This window comes from Gadus morhua, chromosome 14, assembly GCF_902167405.1.
Source record: "Gadus morhua chromosome 14, gadMor3.0, whole genome shotgun sequence".
NCBI lineage: Eukaryota > Metazoa > Chordata > Actinopteri > Gadiformes > Gadidae > Gadus > Gadus morhua.
The window spans coordinates 18,110,930-18,131,168 of record NC_044061.1 but is presented as its reverse complement, the minus strand read 5'-3'; the positions used below and the strand labels follow the sequence as shown (position 1 = coordinate 18,131,168).

Here is a 20,239-nt window from a genome sequence, read left to right as displayed (position 1 = left end):
AATGTCTTCATTCAGCTTGATGCATTATAGAATTTCGAGGGTGTAAGAAAATTAGGTCCATTAAACACTCATTCTACACCATATCCAAGTTCATTTATTGTGGTTGCTTTTTAGAAATAAATCCTGTAAGAGATAATGCAGTTTGAGCTACTTTGGGAGATAATCTTTTTGTGAAATTAGAAAATTGAATCTTGCCATTTTGCATAGAAACACAAAGAAACGCCAACCGACACAATCCCTATATGAAAGGTTTTGGGTATATTTGGAATAGCGATGTCAGCAGTCTGATTTCATCTTAGATTCGACACTCTTGAGTGGCAGTTTATATGCTGCACGTACAGTAACACAATCACTTTCTTTTCAACTTGTAATCTCTCTCAATCTCACAACTTTTCTGAACCTCATGTAAAGGAAAACACTGACGTGAAGAGGAAGGTATGAGGATGAAAAAATGTTCAGAGTCGCATTAGTTCAGTCTGAGGGAAGTTCTCCAGATATCGGTGGTAAATACTCAAACCCATCCAAACAGCAGTCGTGGGCTTTCTTCGTCAAAAACATACATGTACTGTCCTGGTAACCTTAGACAAACACACTCATTGCAGCGTTATTTTGAAGCAGTAAAGAGGCAGCTTGATATTCTAGATAACGCCACAGATCCCAATTGAGTAACGCAATCAACATCGGTCCCACCATGACATACAACACTCCCCTCAAAGCCATACTGTGTGTTATTAGCAGAAAAGGGTAAAAAGTGACAAATAAATAAAAGCAATATCAAAATATAAGCATTAACCCCCACACACACTAAAGGCATCCCTAAAAAAGCAATGGTTGGACAAACAATGCTTCAGACCGCTAGTAACTATACACCAGAAAATATTTGCTTCATACAGTTGTAGGAGAGGAAAGTTCATACAAACATCTAGGTTCCTTCTGTCTGAAAATGTTCAGAGCCCGCCAACATCTGACACAAGCAAACTATCTTAATTTGCTGTCATTTATAGACACAGGTGTGGCTGCAACTTGCTGTGATCCAGAGATCTAAGGCCTTGGGGAAGAAGGAAACACGCAACAGGAGAAACAGTCCTTTTCCCTGATTGTTGTTTTTTGCTTTTTCGCAAGCAAATGGAAACAGATTGGAGGGAGGAGTGTGTGTGTGTGTGTATGTGTGTGTGTGTGTGTGTGTGTGTGTGTGTGTGTGTGTGTGTGTGTGTGTGTGTGTGTGTGTGTGTGTGTGTGTGTGTGTGTGTGTGTAGTAAGTATATGTGAATATGTGCCTGTTTTTTTTTTTTGTTTTTTTGTTTTTGTGTGTTATTGACTTGTAGCAACTTCCTTAAAAGTCAAAGTATTGTCTGGATGAAAAAAAAAAGCATAAGGAATCATAAGGTGACAACCCATGAAACGGTTGATTATTTAACATGATTGCAGTGATTACATGAATTTTGTTGCGCCACCCAGACCAGAGCAGAGGTTAAGTTAGTCAGTCACAAGGTGCTCACAGTGGGCCTGGAAGGGGGGGACAGGGGTAGTGGCTTAAAAGAGGCTTGATTGGGTAGCATAAGGATCTGAATGGTCAGTCCGGAGGGGGAATAGGGGGGGGGGGGGGGGTCAGAGGTCAGACATTGTTTGGGCTAACGTTCTTCAGGTTGTTTAGCTCCAGTTCCAGCTGCCGTATCCTCACGTCCTTAGTGGCCAGCTCCTCCTTTAGTCGCCGCAGCTCCTCTTGCTGCCTGAAGAACATCCGCAGGAGCTGCAGGGAGCAAGGGAGAAGACCGTTTGTACTGGTTACACAGACCCACGCCATTCATCCTCCGATCCATGCAAACCCCTAACACCATCAACCCCCCCTCCCTGCCAACCAACCACTCTCTCACAGGATGGACACACACACACACACACACACACACACACACACACACACACACACACACACACACACACACACACACACACACACACACAAATATACACAGATACACACACCTCGTTCTCGGTCCTGGGTGGTACGTTTTCTAAGAGGTCAATTCCATTCACCACCACGCTCTTCTTCTCCTTAGCGGGGGCTATGAACACCAGCTGGTCTGACCTCTGGTACCCCTCCTTCAAGGACATCAGAACTGGGTCTGGTTGAACCATAGACGTATAAGACACACATGAGCACACACACATGCAATTTTGATCAATTGCAACCGAAGTGCCACAGTTGAACACATGAGCTTGTGTTCAAAACGACAACTGGTACAGATCAGCAGTCGAAATACACAAACAAATACCCCTTCATCAGTGGTCGGATCTAAGAAAATGCAATCCTCTTCATATTAGATGACTAACAACACTAAGAACACATAGACACTCATTTCGGTCCTCATGACTAAATTAAGGACATCAGCTTTACATAATAAATAAACTTGCCATGGGTAAGTCATCAGGACATATTCCCAAATTCATTGAATAATTATGTTTTGCATTACTTGTTTGATAATTATCCAATGTTATTGTCACAGGGATGAGGAAGTAGACGTGGCTTGATGGCCAGTTAAACACTTTAATTGTGGAGTTGTAATCACCATAGCTACACACATATTTGTTTCTTGGAAAGCATTGCACACATTGTAAAATGAAGATACACATTAAAGGTACTATATAAACGATAACTTAGTTCTCATATATAACAGCTGGCTATATCAAATGAACACACTGTTTTAAATGTACCTGCAATCCAACTGTGAATCACGCAGAACATCACAGGATTGCTGTGTCCTACGAAGCCCACATTGAGCTCAGACCTTCTTATTATGGCTTGAACAACAGCGGTCTATTAAACCACTTTAGAGTGTAGGGCTCCAACTAACAGTTAATTTGATTGTTGTCTTGATTCATTCAATCAATACTCATAATCATCAATACAATAATCATACTGATTAATTATCGATTAATCAGTATGTCTATGAAATGCTATTTTACCCGGTTAAAGCTTATTTGAAGTGATCTTAAATTAGCTTGGTTTGCTTAGTGTATTTATAAATTATCTATTCTATTCGTTTTATTATCTAAAAGCAAAATATTAAGCATTTGTATTACTATTTTAACTTATTCAACTAACTTAATTGTATACACACATATTTGTTTCTTTAAGTGACGAACAATGATGTATCTTAATCAAAATAGTTGCATTTTCAGCACTACATGGTGTGCTGTTGTCTTTCGTGTGTAGTTTTACCTCTGTTGATGCCACTGATCCATTCGCTGGCCGTTAGCGCGGGTTGAATTCCTGGGGTCATAGGGTAGATGTCCTCCTGGTATGTGTCCGACTTTAAACCAGGAAGTAGAAGACTCATTATTTTCCAAAACATCAATGTATAGCCATCGTACTACTATGTGCTTCTAAGAGCATCAACCTACCCAATTAAATAGACCACATCCCATTAGGTAGACAGAAGTGTTGAACTAAGTGTATTATACATCATGCGTTATTGGTAATAATGCTGATGCAAGGTATTTAAAACAAGTACACAGCTGGAAAGTTATAGGTTCTATTGGTTCGAAAATTTGCAGTCCTCTCCCACTCACTCTCCTCGGCACGATCATAGAGATGGGCTCAATCAAGCCCTTGAGGGTCACCAGCTTATAGAAGCGGAACACCTCGCATGCTGCCACATCCAGACCATGCTTTGGCATCACACCTGTAAAGAGCACAAACGATTAATCAGAGTCTGCCAATGAAGTCTCGGTTCTTAACGCTAACTGGTTGTCGGATAAAACTGGTTGCTGAAATCCAAAATGCCCGCCATATGGCCCCAAGGTGAATAGGGCCCATACCACAAATGTTTTAACAACTACCTATTTATAAAACAATCTTTCTTAATCACATTTTTTTTAATTGATACAAGACATAAATACACATGATGGCTTGTCAATGGCTTGTTATGCACAAAATTGTGTGCAAGTCAAGAGTGAATATTTATTCCTCGATATTCAAGTAATGGTTTGTGGGGAACCCTGTAGAACCAGTGAGTTTACGTGCCATCGACAGCAATGCCAAATGTTCATTGGAGTCGTGGGTTAAGCACGGTCACAATTAAGACAGGACTGACGGAGGGACCTACCGAGTCCCTTCTGTGGGGCCGGGGAGCGGTACTCCATCAGGTACTGGAGGTAGGGCTTCTCCGTGGTGATCTCAAAGTAACGGATGTTGCCGTCTCCCTGCAAAATCATTACACAGCGTTGGTCAAACAAATAACAAGGACGCTTGTTCCCTATTCCTCGGATGAAATTGCATTGGCAAGATTAGCAATACTGTTTATGTGTCAAAATCGAATACGTCAACGCAGTCACACCTTGCCGGCCAGGTATAGCATGTGTGTGTCTGCATCGTAGAACGGGAACAGTAGTCCTGAGAGACCATCTATTTCCTCCTCCACCATCGGCATCGACAGGTCCTCCTTAGGAAGACACACACACCGACGCACAGTCAATACCATTATACATGCAGTACCGATGCACCTCACACAGTCACTGTCCTTCTACTCCCGCTGCGTGGTGCTGACCTGGTCCCAGAGGGCGATCTGTCGGGTGTTCCAGCGTGACACTCCTGTGGTTACCAGCCGCTTCATGTTCCCCAGGAACACCACACGATTCACTCTGTGGTTCTTACAGTTGGCTTGCTACAGAACAACAACAACAACAACATTATTAAAGCCCCATTAAAAAGTGCACTCTTCAATAAGTTTAGGATTTAAGACCTATAATGCGCAGTAAGAATATCCAGTGGACTGGGCCTGCCTTTGTCTGAGTCGATGAGTTGATTCAAGAGAGTCTATTGCATTACTTCCCTGATTGGATCGGACAATCATTCTTGCCCGTCAATCAGAGTAGTGTAAAATACAATACTACAACTCTCCAATCTGACGAGTGCAGCATTAACAGCATGGGTCTCAATCAGCAGGATTCTCCCTCACCTGCAGGACTCTGCCAGAGCGCGGCTCCATCAGCCGTAGTATCTTATCCTTACAGCTGGTGGCCATCAGGCTGCCGTCCGTGTTAAAGGACATGCTGAGGATCACGTCTGTGTGGCAGTCGATCATCTTCACCGCTTCCCCGACCTCCAAGTTCCAGATCAGCACCTGTGTGTGTGTGTGTGTGTGTGTGTGTGTGTGTGTGTGTGTGTGTGTGTGTGTGTGTGTGTGTGTGTGTGTGTGTGTGTGTGTGTGTGTGTGTGTGTGTGTGTGTGTGTGTGTGTGTGTGTGGTGTGTGTGTGTGTGTGTGTGCGTTTGTGAGAGAGAGTGGGGGGGGGTTAGGCATTCCTTCCCTCAATGCGTGTGTTCAATTACATAAATTAGTTTTCTGAGAAAATCAGTCAGGATAAGTGTATAGAGAAACTTAATGAACCGGGAGGCCATGGGAAAAAACACTGACGGAAATATGTTATTGTTCATGTTATCATAGGAAAGTGCTTCTGAGTGTACCTGGAAAATGGACTAGGTTGAGCAGCCAACAGTAGATGCGAGTCACATAATCTAGAATATGATATGGTAATGTTATTCAAGCTACTCCTCCGCATGACCTTTTGAAATATCTGGTAGGAGGTCCGCATTTCACTGATGAAAATAAGTGGCATGGTGTATGCATAATCAGTTATATTGATATTCAGATCAGAAATGAACGGTGAATTCAAAAGAAATGCAAGCTCTCGGATTGACGATCACAATATATCGTCCCCCCTGTTCTAGTGTTTGCTTCCCGCCTCGATGCGTGGGGTTGTGAAGTGGCTGTGGATGTGGCAGGTGGGTTGGCACCTTGTAGTCGTAGCCGGCGCTGAAGAGGATGCCGCTGCTGGTGGGGTGCCACTCAACCAGGCCCACGCGCCGGCTGTGACCGTACAGCTCCAGCACCGCCTCGGTCATGTTCCGCCGCAGGCCCTCCTGCGGAATCTCCCATATTCGCACCTGCAGCGCCGGGGACGGAGCGGCAGAGCATAAGTCACCTGATACGAGTCTGTACAGTACAATACACACACACACACACACACACACACACACACACACACACACACACACACACACACACACACACACACACACACACACAAGCTCATAGCTGACTGATAACATTATGAAGTAGCTCACATTCATTGTTTTTACATTGCTTCCTAATCAATAATAAAGCTTGAGATTCCTGTGATAGAAAAGATGTTGCATCAGAGTAAGGTGGACAGTGGCTTTAGGATTAGGGCGGATTTGAGCTTGTATAGGAGATCAGCACGAGAGATTACCCTGCAGCAACCAGAGCTGCACTGACCAGACATTGAGACTGCATTACTTACAACACTGCATACAGACGAAAACTTGAGAGGGTGTGGAAATGTAAATCAATAGTTCTTCACCTTAGCCTGAACAATAATGCATTTAGAGTTTGCACCTAAAATATGAACAGTACACATTAGGAAGGTCTTACTTACCGATGTGTCTTCAGAACATGAGGCGATAATGTTTTCAAAAAACGGATTCCACTTGATATCCAACACGTTACCTTGGTGACCACAAACTTTAGGGTGGCGAGGGTCTATTCGGCCATACTGGAAAAGAGATATAACAACAAATAGAAAATAAACAATACATTATATGCCAAATAAATTAGCGCATTATTCAAACAAATGTCCTTGTAACATCAGAATGCTAATGTAATGCTTAATATGGGATAAACTGTATTTCAAAGGGACAAACTTCTGCAGTGAGACACATGACCACAGGGAGGCAATGGCTCCCAAAAGGAGTGCTGTGAGTCCTTTATATATCGTTCATGGGGTCAATAATGTTGATGTTCTCTGGAGCCATTGACCTCTTTCTGGTTCCATCAATGATTAGGCAGAGAGCGTCATGTTGTCCTCAGAACCCTGTGTGTGTGTGTGTGTGTGTGTGTGTGTGTGCGCGTGTGCGTGTGCGTGTGCGCGCGCGTGTGTGTGTGTGTGTGTGTGTGTTTGTGTACAGAGGGGACTAATATGTGTCCAGTATTGGTACTCATGTGCCCTCAATAGGAGCATAAACCAGCACACTGAAACCCCACTGCCTCCCTTGTGGCTGTGTGCTTTAAATAATCATCTTCATAATCATCACACAACAGTATCTCCCTCTGGCTGTGATCCCCAGAAAAACTACAGGATGAAAAACCAAAGCGCTTACATGGATTTATGTTAAACCTTTTACTCATAACCACATGACTCTGTAGGGCAGTATATGGTTTCATGTACGCTATATATACCAATTTAAATGTTCATCTGCATCACAAAACCACTGTGCCACTATCTGGCCAAAGGCTTATATTTAGTTGACTATTGGGGGTGCTAGTTTTAGTGAAGCTCAGGGTTTGTAGCTTGAGTCATGGCATTGAACAGATGTTCTACTGGCACTGTCAATTTAAAGTTATTACTATGCGGCTCAACCCTTAGCTCCACCGCAGGTGTGTGTTCAAAAGGTATCACATACGTTTGGCTCAGCTATGACCTCTTGTGTTGGCTTTTAATACAATCTGAAGATCGCTTCAATATGCAAAATGGGCCATAAATAAGACATCAGTATAAATTTCCAAAAACATTTAGAAATCCGCTTGCTTGGGTCTCCTCTCCAGGCCTCCTAATTAGAGCAGTCAACTTGATGAATGTTGCTGCATGCTAATTCATAATGCTTGCTATGAGGCTTAGCTAGGAGAACATTCACTTTGCTGGCAACTCCCTCTCCCAGATGGCAGCAATTAAATGATTGCACTGAAAGCAATTCAGCTGAGTCATTCAACGTATTCGGCTTAATGAATACATTTTGCTTATTCCTGGGGATTTCTCACAACATGCCAGTTTAAAATGCACACCTGCTCTACGTGGGGAAATAGAGCGTATATCTTATGTCCAATGTGACTGATAGAAAGAAGCTCTATCTAGGACTAAGTGTATCCAATGGAAAGAGAAATTGTTATTGATGTGCAATCATAATTGTATGATAATAAAATATTATCATATAATATATAATATATAACCATAACTTTCTATTGCGCTATTGGATCAAGCACTGTAACACGGAAGTAACAACCTTGCAACAGAGGTGGTCAGGTTGTGTCAGTCGGGACTACCGTGCTATAATTAGTATTTACATTTCCTTACCAGTTAGATTTTTATATCTAATGGGTGCAGTTTGAAATTAAAGGGTTGCAGAAATGGGCTCACTAAGATATAATACAAAAAAGAGTGTAAATATGGTCCCACATTCAAATGTTTTATGTAGGTTGCGTTTATTCTGAGGGCCATCTTCTATAGTAAGTATTATATTAAGTAATAATGTCAGACCTCAATATTTTTTTATGTGTGGCCCTAATCCTTTTCCGTAGATAAAACCCACTGTTCCTTATTAAATAACTAGAGCATAAAAAATAAGAATATACACACAATGACAACTCCGAGTTGGTCTACATATTACACTGGCAGGTTATAACAGTGACATACAGGGACGTGGTTTATTTTAACACCCAAAAACAGTGCAGAACAGTGCGTCTGTAGAACACTGAATACCATTCCTTCAATACCAAATGATACACACATCTGTGCCATTATATATCACCACTTGTGCTATTCCCACCCACGTAGGCTCTGCTATTCTTGACTCCCTACAGAGAGCGGGAGAGCTAGAGAGGGGTAAACATTGTGAGAATGTGGCAACAAAGGATACAGGGAACTGCACCATCAAGAAGGATGCAGCAGCACTGCACTCTGCAGCAACCAGTGCTATCTGCCTATAAATAACAGTCATTGTTCCTATATTCAAATCTTCAAAAGGTGTTTCAATCGCAACCCAGCCTTCAATGGCCACTGGAGGGGCCAGATGCTGCCCCCCCCTCCCTTCTCTGATTGGGTGTTGGTTATTCTGGACTGATGCCCGGCCATATGGGCAACTCCACGCGTGGCATCGTTACACACCAGACCTACTCCACATCGCTGCTCATTAGGCGGCAGATGTGTTTATCTATGTGTAAGAAACACACAAACACGCTTGTTTGAAGAGGAAAAATAAATGCGGCGAGAGTGTAAAAAAACGTATTGGATTGTTAAATATTCCAGCTATTTTCAAGATAATTTTCCTTCTTTTTGTCCGCTTTTTCTCTGATCATTTTGAGTGACACACACACACACACAGACGCACACACACACACACGCACACACACACACACACACACACACACACACACACACACACACACACACACACACACACACACACACTAACACACACACATACACACAGCTCTAAAGAGTGTGTAATGACCACATCTGCCAAATAGGGCAGGCAGGATTTGATTTTCCAGTGGTTAAAATGTGACTGATGACATCACACATTCCATACTTCTGTCTGTTAAAATAGTTTCCCTTTATTATTCCCGGCACAGTTTAAGTATTCTACTTTCACTCAACAATTATAGATTTATTTTCTGTATCTAATAATAAGAGTAGTTCAAAGCCAACATAAATTCTTTATGCAGACTTTATCAGTTGAGAAGTGAGATACTGTAATATAGTATATACGATACGTTACAACATTATTTGTCTGTTTGGGCTGAAATTATTTTTGCATCCCTGGGCAACTAATTTAAGGAAAATTGGACGTATACATACAAATCATACATATAGCATCAATAGACAAACATATAGACATACATGTGAGACAAAGCATCGATAGACAAACATGAAACATGAAACATAGCCACAAATGACAGTATCAAGTGACAGAAGGCAAAGCATACATATATTACAAAGAGTCGACATAAATATATCCAAAATGTCATCACTTGGAGACATTTTATGAAATAAATATTGCACTGTATCTTAATGTTGTTGTGTTTGAAAGAAGGAACTATCTGGCCAGGCTGAGCGCTGAACTTGATGTGGGCTTCCTGGAAGAGGTGTGCTACAGGTAGTCCAATGATCTTTGAACAAATTTTAATTTGATGATATAGTTTTGCCTTAGCTTTGACTTTGAAAGCTGCCAAGCTGCCAAGCTATAGTACAATAAAGCATTGCACTCTGAATCACTGACGTAAAGAACAAAGAAATGATTTGGCTAATTGCTCCAAGTAAACTTAATCTCCGCAGGAAACAGATACGCTGTTGTGTTTTTTTGCAACTAAATTCCATGTGGGAGGTCCATGATAGATATCTGTCTATCATGACACCCAAGAGTTTGTAGGTCGGGACTAAATTGATTTCTGAATTATGGATCTTCACGGGGGAAAATTGAAGATTAGATGGTTTTCCAAAAATGATTTCCTCTGTCTTCACATTGTTAATGATGAGCAAGATTTTATCAAACCATTTGACTCAGCAATCCACATTTACCTGGTACAGTGTATGCTCCTGGGATTGGGTGAATAGGGTCACTACGGTGGAGTCGTCAGAATATTGTTAAATATATTGATTTGGCACACTGCTGGCGCAGTCTGAAGTGTACAAGGTACACAGCCCAGTGGAGCTAATACAGCACAGGGTACTCCAACACTGGTATTCTGAGAGGATAGTGCGTCATTTACCTTGACTAGCTTAACCCTGTTGGTGAGAACGGAAAAATACCAGTCAATAAGATAGGGGTTCATCTGAAACTTAATCATTTTAGATAAAATTATGTCTGGCTGAATGGTGTTAAATGCAGATGAAAAATCAAGAAAAAGAGCCCTGGCATTAGTTTTTGGTTGGGCAAGATGTTTAGATAAGATGTACACCAGTGTAACCTCTGCCTCCTCTGTACTACCTTGTTTGTATGCAAACTGGAATGGGTTACCATGATCTTGTCTAGTGACTTCATGATCACCGAGGTAAGGGCTATTGGGCTAATATCATTGTATTCATATAGGCTTTTACTATATTATAACAATAGAGAGGATGAAGCTCTCAGAACGGGATTTCAAAGTGTGTTTCTACAGTGGCCAGTTGTCACAGTATTGACTCAATCTTTTGGGTTTTTTACAGTTTACCACCGCTGGCCAAGTTTTTGTTCACCAATTTAAGAAAATTAAGACCATATTCACCCTGATTTGAGCTTGTCTGCCATGAGACTTCAGATAATCTAAGGACATTTTGTGAGACTATTGAGATTTGTGAGCATATTGTCTCTCGGTTCCAGTAACACAGCAGGACTACAGCTCATGGAAGCGCCCCCTCATTTCATTTAGACTTTAGTCACAGTTAAGACTGATTTAAAACATTTTCACTGCATATTTTACTGACACAAGTAAGATTTCAGAATGAATACTTAGTTGATTCTCATATGATGAACAACATAGAAGACCTTGACTTTTTTGGAGGAATCTTAAATCCATCAAATCTAAACCCCTGGATCCCAAAGAATTTATTAACATGAAAAAGGGATTGAACTACATGTTGTAACGAGGCTTTGCTACAGACTTGGCATAGGCAACAAACATACTACTATGCCAACACACAGGATAAGACTAACACACACACACACACACACACACACACACACACACACACACACACACACACACACACACACACACACACACACACGCACACACACACACACACACACACACACACACACACACACACACACACACACACACACACACACACAGCTCCCCTAGTTGTAGCAATGTTATTGTATCTGTGTCTTGTGATGTTTGGAAGTGTGCTCCTCTGGGGACTGGATTGCATTGTGCTAGCAAGAGGCCCCATGCCTGGGGTCCGACAACACACCCTGGCAGAGTCTGCCTTTAAAGTGCGAGCGAACCCAAAAGCGTGTTAACCTTATTAGTACGTCTTCTATGAACTTGAACATAATAAGATATGCTATTTCATCACCATGCTGAAAAGATATTGTGATGTAGATAAAACAGGTAGTGGCTGCTGGCCTATAGAGGGCGCTGGGGCGCCCTCTCATTTGAGCATTAATCTATTTTAATTGCATTCGAATAATGCATTTACTTTAGAATATCTTTAGAATCCCCCATAATTAAATCTTACTTCACTTACATGTTCAACGTTCATTTTGGTGAAGTAGATGTCTTCCGTGGGGCGCAGTTCGCTCAGCCCTACATCCCTGAATTATTAGCCAATGGTACCCCGTACATAATTTCGCCAATCAGCGTCGTCGAATTGTATGGCTTTGGGGCGCTCAAGACATAGCCCCAAGCGCAGTGCACCGTCCACTGCGCGACCAAGATGGCGACTTTGAGTACTGCTACCGCTGTTTCCCCGTGAGTTCAGCTAGCCCCAAATTCAGTTAAGTCTTTGCTTATGAATCCCTTCGAAAGAAGAACATTTGCAGCAAAATTGCAAGTAAAAGAACTCGGAGCAGAAAAGCCAGAAGTGAACATAACCCAGCAAGCAAGAGAAAAGGATAGAGCCTACAAGAGAAGTTTTTCCAGAGTATGGTTCAGGCTTGGCTAACTAGCTGTGGGTATGCCAATGCAATTTTTTGCTTTCCTTGTATACTTTTTAAAACAAGTGCGTGTGATAGTTCATGGACACAGACAGGGTTGACAGACCTGAAACATCTGTCAGAACGGATAAAAAAAACACAAGCGAGCAAGAGTGCATATGAACAACTGTGTGAAGCTAGCCATGCTAGAGGTAAGCAACTTCTATTTATTCCACTAGCCTATATGTATTTCCCTTGAGATGGACACTGGTTGCAGACCCTCACAACCTCCCCCCAACCCTTTCAAGTGTACTGTATATAGTTCTCTGCAAACCTATGGTGGGACCAGTCCTTCATTGTGCATATTGTATATAGTCCTCTGCAAAACTATTCAGTACATACTGTATATAGTTCTCTGCAAACATGGTGGCATCAGGCCTTCAGTCTGCATATTGTGTATAGTCCACTGTAAACCTATTCAGTGTACATACTGTATATAGTTCTCTGCAAACCTATGGTTGCTTCAGGCCTTCAGTGTTCATATTGTAGTCCTTTGCAAACCTATTCAGTGTACACACTGTATATAGTCCTCTGCAAACCTATGGTGGCATCAGGCCTTCAGTGTGCATATTGTACTGTATGTAGTCCTCTGCAAACCAATGTTGGTATCATGCCTTAAGTGTGTCTTCAACAACCACACACAAAAGTTTGTACATTTACATGAATTTTGTGGAATTCATATTTCATTGTATTTGTCTAAATGCATACTAATGCAGACGGTAGATATATTTATGATTGACATTTACCAACACAATTACACAGTTACTTGGCTGTAACACACTTCTCTATCTCTCTCTCTCACTCACACAGAGAGAGAGAGAGAGAGAGAATGTTACCTTGTGTGTAATTCAAAGTTATTGTTGATGTATCGGCACTCTTAATGTTGCTGATTTCTAAAAGGGGGAAAAAATTAACTTAAAACTTATTTCCCTGGCCCCATTCGTCTTTGTAAGTAAATGTTATTTTTTTGCCTTTACTATTTTGTCAGAATGCACCAGAATGCTTTGTTTGTTTGTGAAAATCACAAAAAAATCTTGTGGGGGAGGATGCCCCCAGACCCCCCTACAGGGGTTTGGAATGCAAACGTTCAGCCCCCCCTCAAATAAATTGCCGCAGCTGTATAGTATCTTATTGTTTTTGCATGTCGCCGCCGACCGGTGAACGCCATTGTGAGGAGCTCCTTCGGGGGAGCAGTTAACGGTATTGGCTGCGCCCGAGAGGCTTAACCCTCCTTATACCATTATAGTATACCATGGTGTGAGGGGCATTTAATATACGACGTTGCTCCTTAGGATGCTCATGCTCGATGACATACTATCTTCAAAGAAACTGGGTTCATTTATGCTCTAAAAGCATGTGTCAAAATATATGAATTTGCTGGTTTTACACAGTCCGCATTTGGGGCAAGAAGCATTGTTAGAGCTCATAATCTATAGATTAAAGAATTATGTACTTCTAGTAAAGTGCTATTGTATTACCTTCTGTACTGTCCTTAACATTTAAAGGACATTTTCTTAAACTTCACATCGGGATCATGAGCCAGTAAAGTTCTCCTCACAGGCCCTTTGCTGCTTCAGCAAACCCATAGGATTTTGTGGATGTGTTTGGAGTCAACACAAGTTACCTGGGATACGGGCACAACGATGAAGGAACCACCTCCGGAGCTCTCGGTCACGATGGCCAGGAACTTGGAGTTGACGGCGCAGAAGTGGTTGTCGTGGACGTTCTTGGTGATGGGGATACCATCAAAGCAGTGTTCCCGGTTGGCCACCTTGCCGTAGACGTTTCGAAACTTGGAGCTTCGGTAGGTCGGGCGCCATGACATCTGAGGGAGTAACATATCAGAGGATGTTAAAAGTTGTACCAATGCTAATACATAGTTAATAATACATTCTCAAGAATTACAGAAGAAACAACGAATGTCTTGCACTGTTGCGTGCAGTGGTGTATTGTGTTGATTAAATAGAGTAAGCTTAGACTATGGTCTCTGTTATTCGACGTAACAAAACGTTTTCATGAATGTTAAAAAGTATTTTTCATTTATATTCAATATTGCATAGAGCACTTTCACAAAGAAACTTTCCAATTTATGTTTAAAATAATCTCAAATAATCCATTGTAGAATGTTAAATGTATTGGCTGGGTTGAAAGTTAAGCCAATACATGAAACCCTTTTACCAAATATCTGTTGATTGTCGGTTTCGCAAGTGTGATCATCACAGGCTTGGCCTTGCCAACTGGGCAGCAGGAAATAAATGTGTCCTCGACTGGAGACTTTATCAAGAGTTAAAAGACACTTTGACTCGTACAACTAGCCTAATCCCTCAGGAACGAGAGGAACTTCAAATGTTGCCTGTGTTCCTTGTTGGAGCGGAGAGGGAAAACCCTGTCGTAACGCAGCTTCATTTTCTCAGTCCATTGAAAGAATGTGTTGATCCAATTCCTGGTTTATTAGACGGAGCAGATGGTGGTGGTGGACTACTGTGTCATGTAAGGAGCTAGTGCTAAACAGTGGTGTTTTTGTTGTTTTGCGGAGACTGCGGCAAGATCCCTGCCAGACACTCCTCTGACTCTGTATCAGTGCTTAGACAGGAAGCCAAGGCCGTTCTCAGATCTCTGGTGGTGCGGCCGGGTGACACCAGCCCCTCAGACATCTATGCAGCATTGTTCTGGGGGCCCGTGCTGCTGGGCACTGAAGTATGCACGTAAACAGAACATTCTCCTTCTAATGTTGTTTAAGTCCCCTCAACAACAAGGTTCCGGATAAAAAAAAGGTGGCGAAAGCGAACAACTTTCAATGCAACAAGCTTCTATGATTGGTCAACATTTTATATCCCCCCCACCCCACCCCCCCCGCCCCCGCCCCCCCCCCCCAAACATTCAGTCAGCCAGTCCCCCCTCTGAGACCATCCCAGAGAGATTGTTGTGAATCACATCACGGCATAAAGGAAGCTTGTTAGAGGAAGAACAGAAGAGGACAGTAGAGCAGCAGAGGGTCTGGGCCTGAGGGCCGGAGCTCCACACAGAGAGAGGCTGAGAGACGCGTTACTGGCTCGGAGCAGGCCCTCACAAGGATGCTCATTCATTGGTCACTGGAGTAGGGCACCGATAGGATATGTGTGTGCATATGTGTGACTGTGTGGGGGCGTGTGAGTGTGTGTTGGTGTGTGTGAATGAGAGAATATGTGTGTGCGTGTGTGTGTTTGTGTGTATGCACATGCGTGTGTGTGTGTCTATGCATGTGCGCGTATTTGTTCATGTGTGTGTATGCATGTGCATTTGTTCCTCTCTGTGCATTTGTGTGTGTGTGTGTGTGTTTGTGTGTGTGTGTGTGTGTGTCAGCCTGTGTGTGGCTGTATGTGTGTATGCTGACGCAGAGGAATACAAACATCAGTAACGCGGACTGGAAGCTTTTTTGTATCCATCGGCTCTGGTCACAAGACTAGCTGTTCCAATCAGGATTCCTACTAGTGTTATAAATCCATGTTTTCCTCATAAACTGTGAAAGACATTTTTAAAAAACATAATCTTCTGCCATCTGTTTTGCAATAATACACAATATAATGCTCACTGGAACTTAAACTCATTAAAAATTGCCTCTTACCTTCTGGGCGTGGGCACAGTGACTTTATAGCCACTCTTGTTGAGGCTTTCTCAGACTGCAACCAATCAACCCTCCTCTCCTCTTCCCTTGTTCATAACCAGCCAGACTGACACTTTCGGCTCGTCCTGCCTCTCTTTCTCTCCCTCTCTCTCGCTCCCTCTTTTTCTCGCATGCCTCCCTCTCTTTGTGTCCCCTCCCACTTCTGTCTCCCCTCACTCCTCCCCGTCCTCTCCCTGATACCGATAACTGGAAGGATACCCCTCCCTTCCCTTCCTAGCTCCCTCTGTCACTCACCCTTTCCTTTCTCTTCCTTAATGTAAATTGTTACTTAGCTACCCAACCAACGAACCAATCAGCCAGAGAGTGAGAAGTGAGTGACTGAGTTAGTTTGTCAAATTGTCTGGTAGTGTGTGAGTGAGTTAGTTTAAACTAAGTTTGCCTTCGACAATCTTCCCATACGTTTTCTATATCTCTAGTGGCGCCTCAACATCAACGTGTTTCATGTGTTACGGTGTTAAGAGCATTTCGGTTGGTATCGTCTCGAAATGGCCTTGTGTTTTCCCTCCCAGATCGCGAGAGAGCTAGACAGATAGATAGATACATACATGCAGACATACATGCACGCACGCACGCAAGTACAAACATACATACATACATACATACATACATACATACATACATACATACATACATACATACATACATACATACATACATACATACATACATACATACATACATACATACATACATACATACATACATACATACATACATACATACATACATACACGGAACAAAGGGGGTAGGGAGAGAGATAGAGAAACAATAAACACTAAACAATTTATTTATTACACATCTTCCTCTTCCTTCCAACTCAGAGTTCTCCTTCCACAAGCCATGGTCCGTGTTAACTAGCCTACAGCCTGGGGAAGCCTTGCTCCCTCCCCAGTGAAGTGGCTAACCCCAGTGGCACAGCAGGCAGCTTCTCTCTCTCCATCCACTAACCCTGCAGCACCACTCTCTGTCCGTCCCCCCAGGGCCAAGGTGAGAGACAAACATAATGACATGCTATCGTCAGTACTGCCTGTCGGTGGTTATGTTTGTATGCAGCAGCGTTCTGCAGGGCAGAGCGTACGAGAGCGGGAGTTGGTGTATTTATTGACTTTATAACGGCGTACCCTGAGGCAGAGGTTCTGTTAATGCCAGCTGCTGCCCTCCCCTGTCCTCCCTCCCTCCCTCCCTCTCTTCATCCATCTCCTCTTCTTTTTCCTGCCATCTTAGAGAAGCACATTTGTCGCTCTTCGTAAAGAAAACATAGGACAGAGAGAGAGTGACGGAGAGAGATAGGGAGATATGGCTCAGAGGTATTGTTGTCATTGTTAATAGTATATATTTGCTATATAATACTATGCATTGTATGATCACCCTCAGACACGTTCTGTGAGGGCCATCCGGAAGCCTCATTGACATTTCATTTCGCTGTGACATGTTCAATGTCAAAAATCCTGCAACCCTCATTGCAGCTGTGTAGTCGCACACACACACACACACACACGAACACGAACACACACACACACACACACACACACACACACACACACACACACACACACACACACACACACACACACACACACACACACACACACACACACACACACACACACACACACACACACACACTCTACAAGGCTCAGTGGCAGCGGAAGCGGATGAACTCAGATCCACAACAATCCCATTCAGTTGGTTCCAGCCAACCCTACCCACGGAACAACCATCCTCCCCAGCCATCATCCCAGCTGTCCTCTGCCAGCAAAGAAAGTGGGGGGCCCTTGGAGAGCCCCGTACAGAGGACAGAACCGTAGAGAGCCATAGGGGGTTGGGGGAGCTCTTGTTCTGGATGAGGATGAGGATGAGGCAGGCAGCTGAAGGCGATGTTGCCTGTGTTCCCTCTCTCTTTTCTCCATTTGCCTTAATTGGGTACAGTCATGTATATATTTTGTCCATCACGTCCTCTGTCAGCGAGGAATTGCGAGAGAGAGAGTGCGAGAGAGGGAGAGGGAGATTCTGCTGGCTGCCTTGGCGTGCACCCCCCTCGCCAGCCTGTGAAGTGGACTCTGTGACTTTCATAGCTCTCAAGTGTCACATCTTGGCAGCAATCTCCGGAATACTCTGTGATTGATTAGGCTATGGCAATGCCTGACGGGACCATTATGACCGCATGAAAAGGCTGGATTTCTGTATTATGAAAGCCTCTGTGGAGAGGCTTTTCAGATAGATATTTTGGATTTTCAAAGCATGACACAACTCTTTGGCAGTTGATTTTCTTTAAACAGTCCACTACCGCTTAATCTTGAGAATCATTGTTATGTTCACAACAAAACTGAAGGTCCAGACAAAAAAAGGTGGCAAAGGCTTTCTGACCAGTGTGCATTATTTCAACTTTATTGATTACTGATTATAATAATAAGGTGTGTGTGTGTGTGTGTGTGTGTGTGTGTGTGTGTGTGTGTGTGTGTGTGTGTGTGTGTGTGTGTGTGTGTTTGGGGGGGGGGGGGTGTGTGTTTGTGTGTTGGAATAACTGCATATTGTCTACCAATAATGGCAGCTGATGCGTACTCAAGAAGCCGCTTAGGGAAAAATACACACAAACACACCCACACAAAATGTGCCCCATGACAAAGTGTAATGGTACTCAGAGTACGTTTTCCTGGCAGAGTGATGAAAGCTTCCACTCTACTGGCTCTCTTCGTGCATGTGTGAGATACAGGAGAGTGGGGGGTTTGCTAGTCTACACGGATCCATGTACCCCCTCATCTGTCGACAGGATATGTGGCTTTCTGGACTGTTATCTGTCTAACACGTAGACTCTTGAATAGTAAATAATTATAATTATGTTTAACAATGCTAATGAAATAAACAAGTTGTTTTGATGAAGACATACACACACACACACACACACACACACACACACACACACACACACACACACACACACACACACACACACACACACACACACACACACACACACACACACACACACACTACCCCAAAAGACACTTTGACTTCCCATAGTCTGAGGAAGGGTTTAAATTAATAATATGTCCAGAATTGGGTTCTCCATTCCCAGTGGAGTTGCTGTCACATGCTTGTTGGAGCACAGAGTGTCAGGTCATGGTCCTGGTTAATGCAGAAGGACCGTCACAGAGGGGAAGGGGGAGGGGGCACAATGTGAAATAAAAATCAACAGAGGGACAAAATGGATGGAATAACATGATACGAAGGAAACGAAGATAAAGATTGTGTGTGTGTGTGTGTGTGTGTGTGTGTGGGGGGGGCTGGGTGTGTTTTATGCTTATTATTGCTATAAAATAGTACTTGAATTGAATAATATTTATGTTTTTATAATTGACCATGTTTGTTCTTTCGATGTATCTTAAAATAATTCCTACTCCTGACTTAGCATTATTTTAACCATTGCTGTGTATGATTAATAGTTATTTGAATTGAGTGAGAAAAAAAAGGACGGACAAAGAAAGGAAAAAGGCGGCTGAACAAAAGCTTCAAGATAAGAGTGAACCCCAACCAGGACAAATGAGAACAGAGATGGGGAGAACGAGGGAGTAATATAGAGATATAGAGCAAGGTTTAACACCCCCCTCTTCCTTCTGTCTCTCCCAGGAGGGAGACAGCCTGAAGGGGAAGACAAACCAGAAGGAAAGAGAATATCAGGGATCGAGGAGGAGAAAGAGAGACAAAACAAGACAAAGAGATGTAAAGGTAAGAAGACTATCAAGACAGATGGAAGGACCAACAGACAGACAAACAGACAGACATGTGTCATACACACGCACACAGACACAGACATGCACGCACGCACATACATACACACACACAGACATGTGAGTAGACAGTCAGACAGACAGACATGCCGGTAGGCGGACAGACAGACATGAATTTAGACATGCAGGTAGACATACAGACTTTCATACAGACAGACAGATATGCAGGTAGACAGACGGAGAGTAGTCAGACAGAGAATGAAGCAGCAGGAGAGGTTAATCTCACGCAGTGTGGCCCAGACACCAAGGCAAGATCACTCCTTCTGTCAGACCACCTGCCTGCTGCCCACACCCACACCCCCCCACACACGCAC

General features: G+C 43.0%; 1 protein-coding gene across 2 annotated transcripts in view; it reads right to left on the bottom strand.

Moving 5' to 3' along the window:
- Positions 1–74: 74 nt before the first annotated feature.
- coro2ba (coronin, actin binding protein, 2Ba) overlaps positions 75–20,239 on the bottom strand; it is a 34,255-nt gene continuing 14,090 nt past the window's right edge. The window contains exons 1-12 of one of the 2 annotated variants that reach the window (XM_030376871.1): positions 16,078–16,300; positions 14,098–14,298; positions 6,458–6,574; positions 5,796–5,945; positions 4,959–5,123; positions 4,548–4,664; positions 4,338–4,442; positions 4,107–4,203; positions 3,571–3,683; positions 3,221–3,311; positions 1,984–2,123; positions 75–1,750 (exon numbers count right to left, since the gene is read on the bottom strand). In XM_030376871.1, the coding sequence (XP_030232731.1) occupies positions 1,616–1,750; positions 1,984–2,123; positions 3,221–3,311; positions 3,571–3,683; positions 4,107–4,203; positions 4,338–4,442; positions 4,548–4,664; positions 4,959–5,123; positions 5,796–5,945; positions 6,458–6,574; positions 14,098–14,298 (1,431 nt within the window). In that variant the 5' untranslated portion in view covers positions 16,078–16,300 and the 3' untranslated portion in view covers positions 75–1,615. Of the gene's footprint in view, positions 1,751–1,983; positions 2,124–3,220; positions 3,312–3,570; positions 3,684–4,106; positions 4,204–4,337; positions 4,443–4,547; positions 4,665–4,958; positions 5,124–5,795; positions 5,946–6,457; positions 6,575–14,097; positions 14,299–16,077; positions 16,301–20,239 lie in introns of those variants that run through there. The other variant, XM_030376870.1, reaches the window with a different exon arrangement.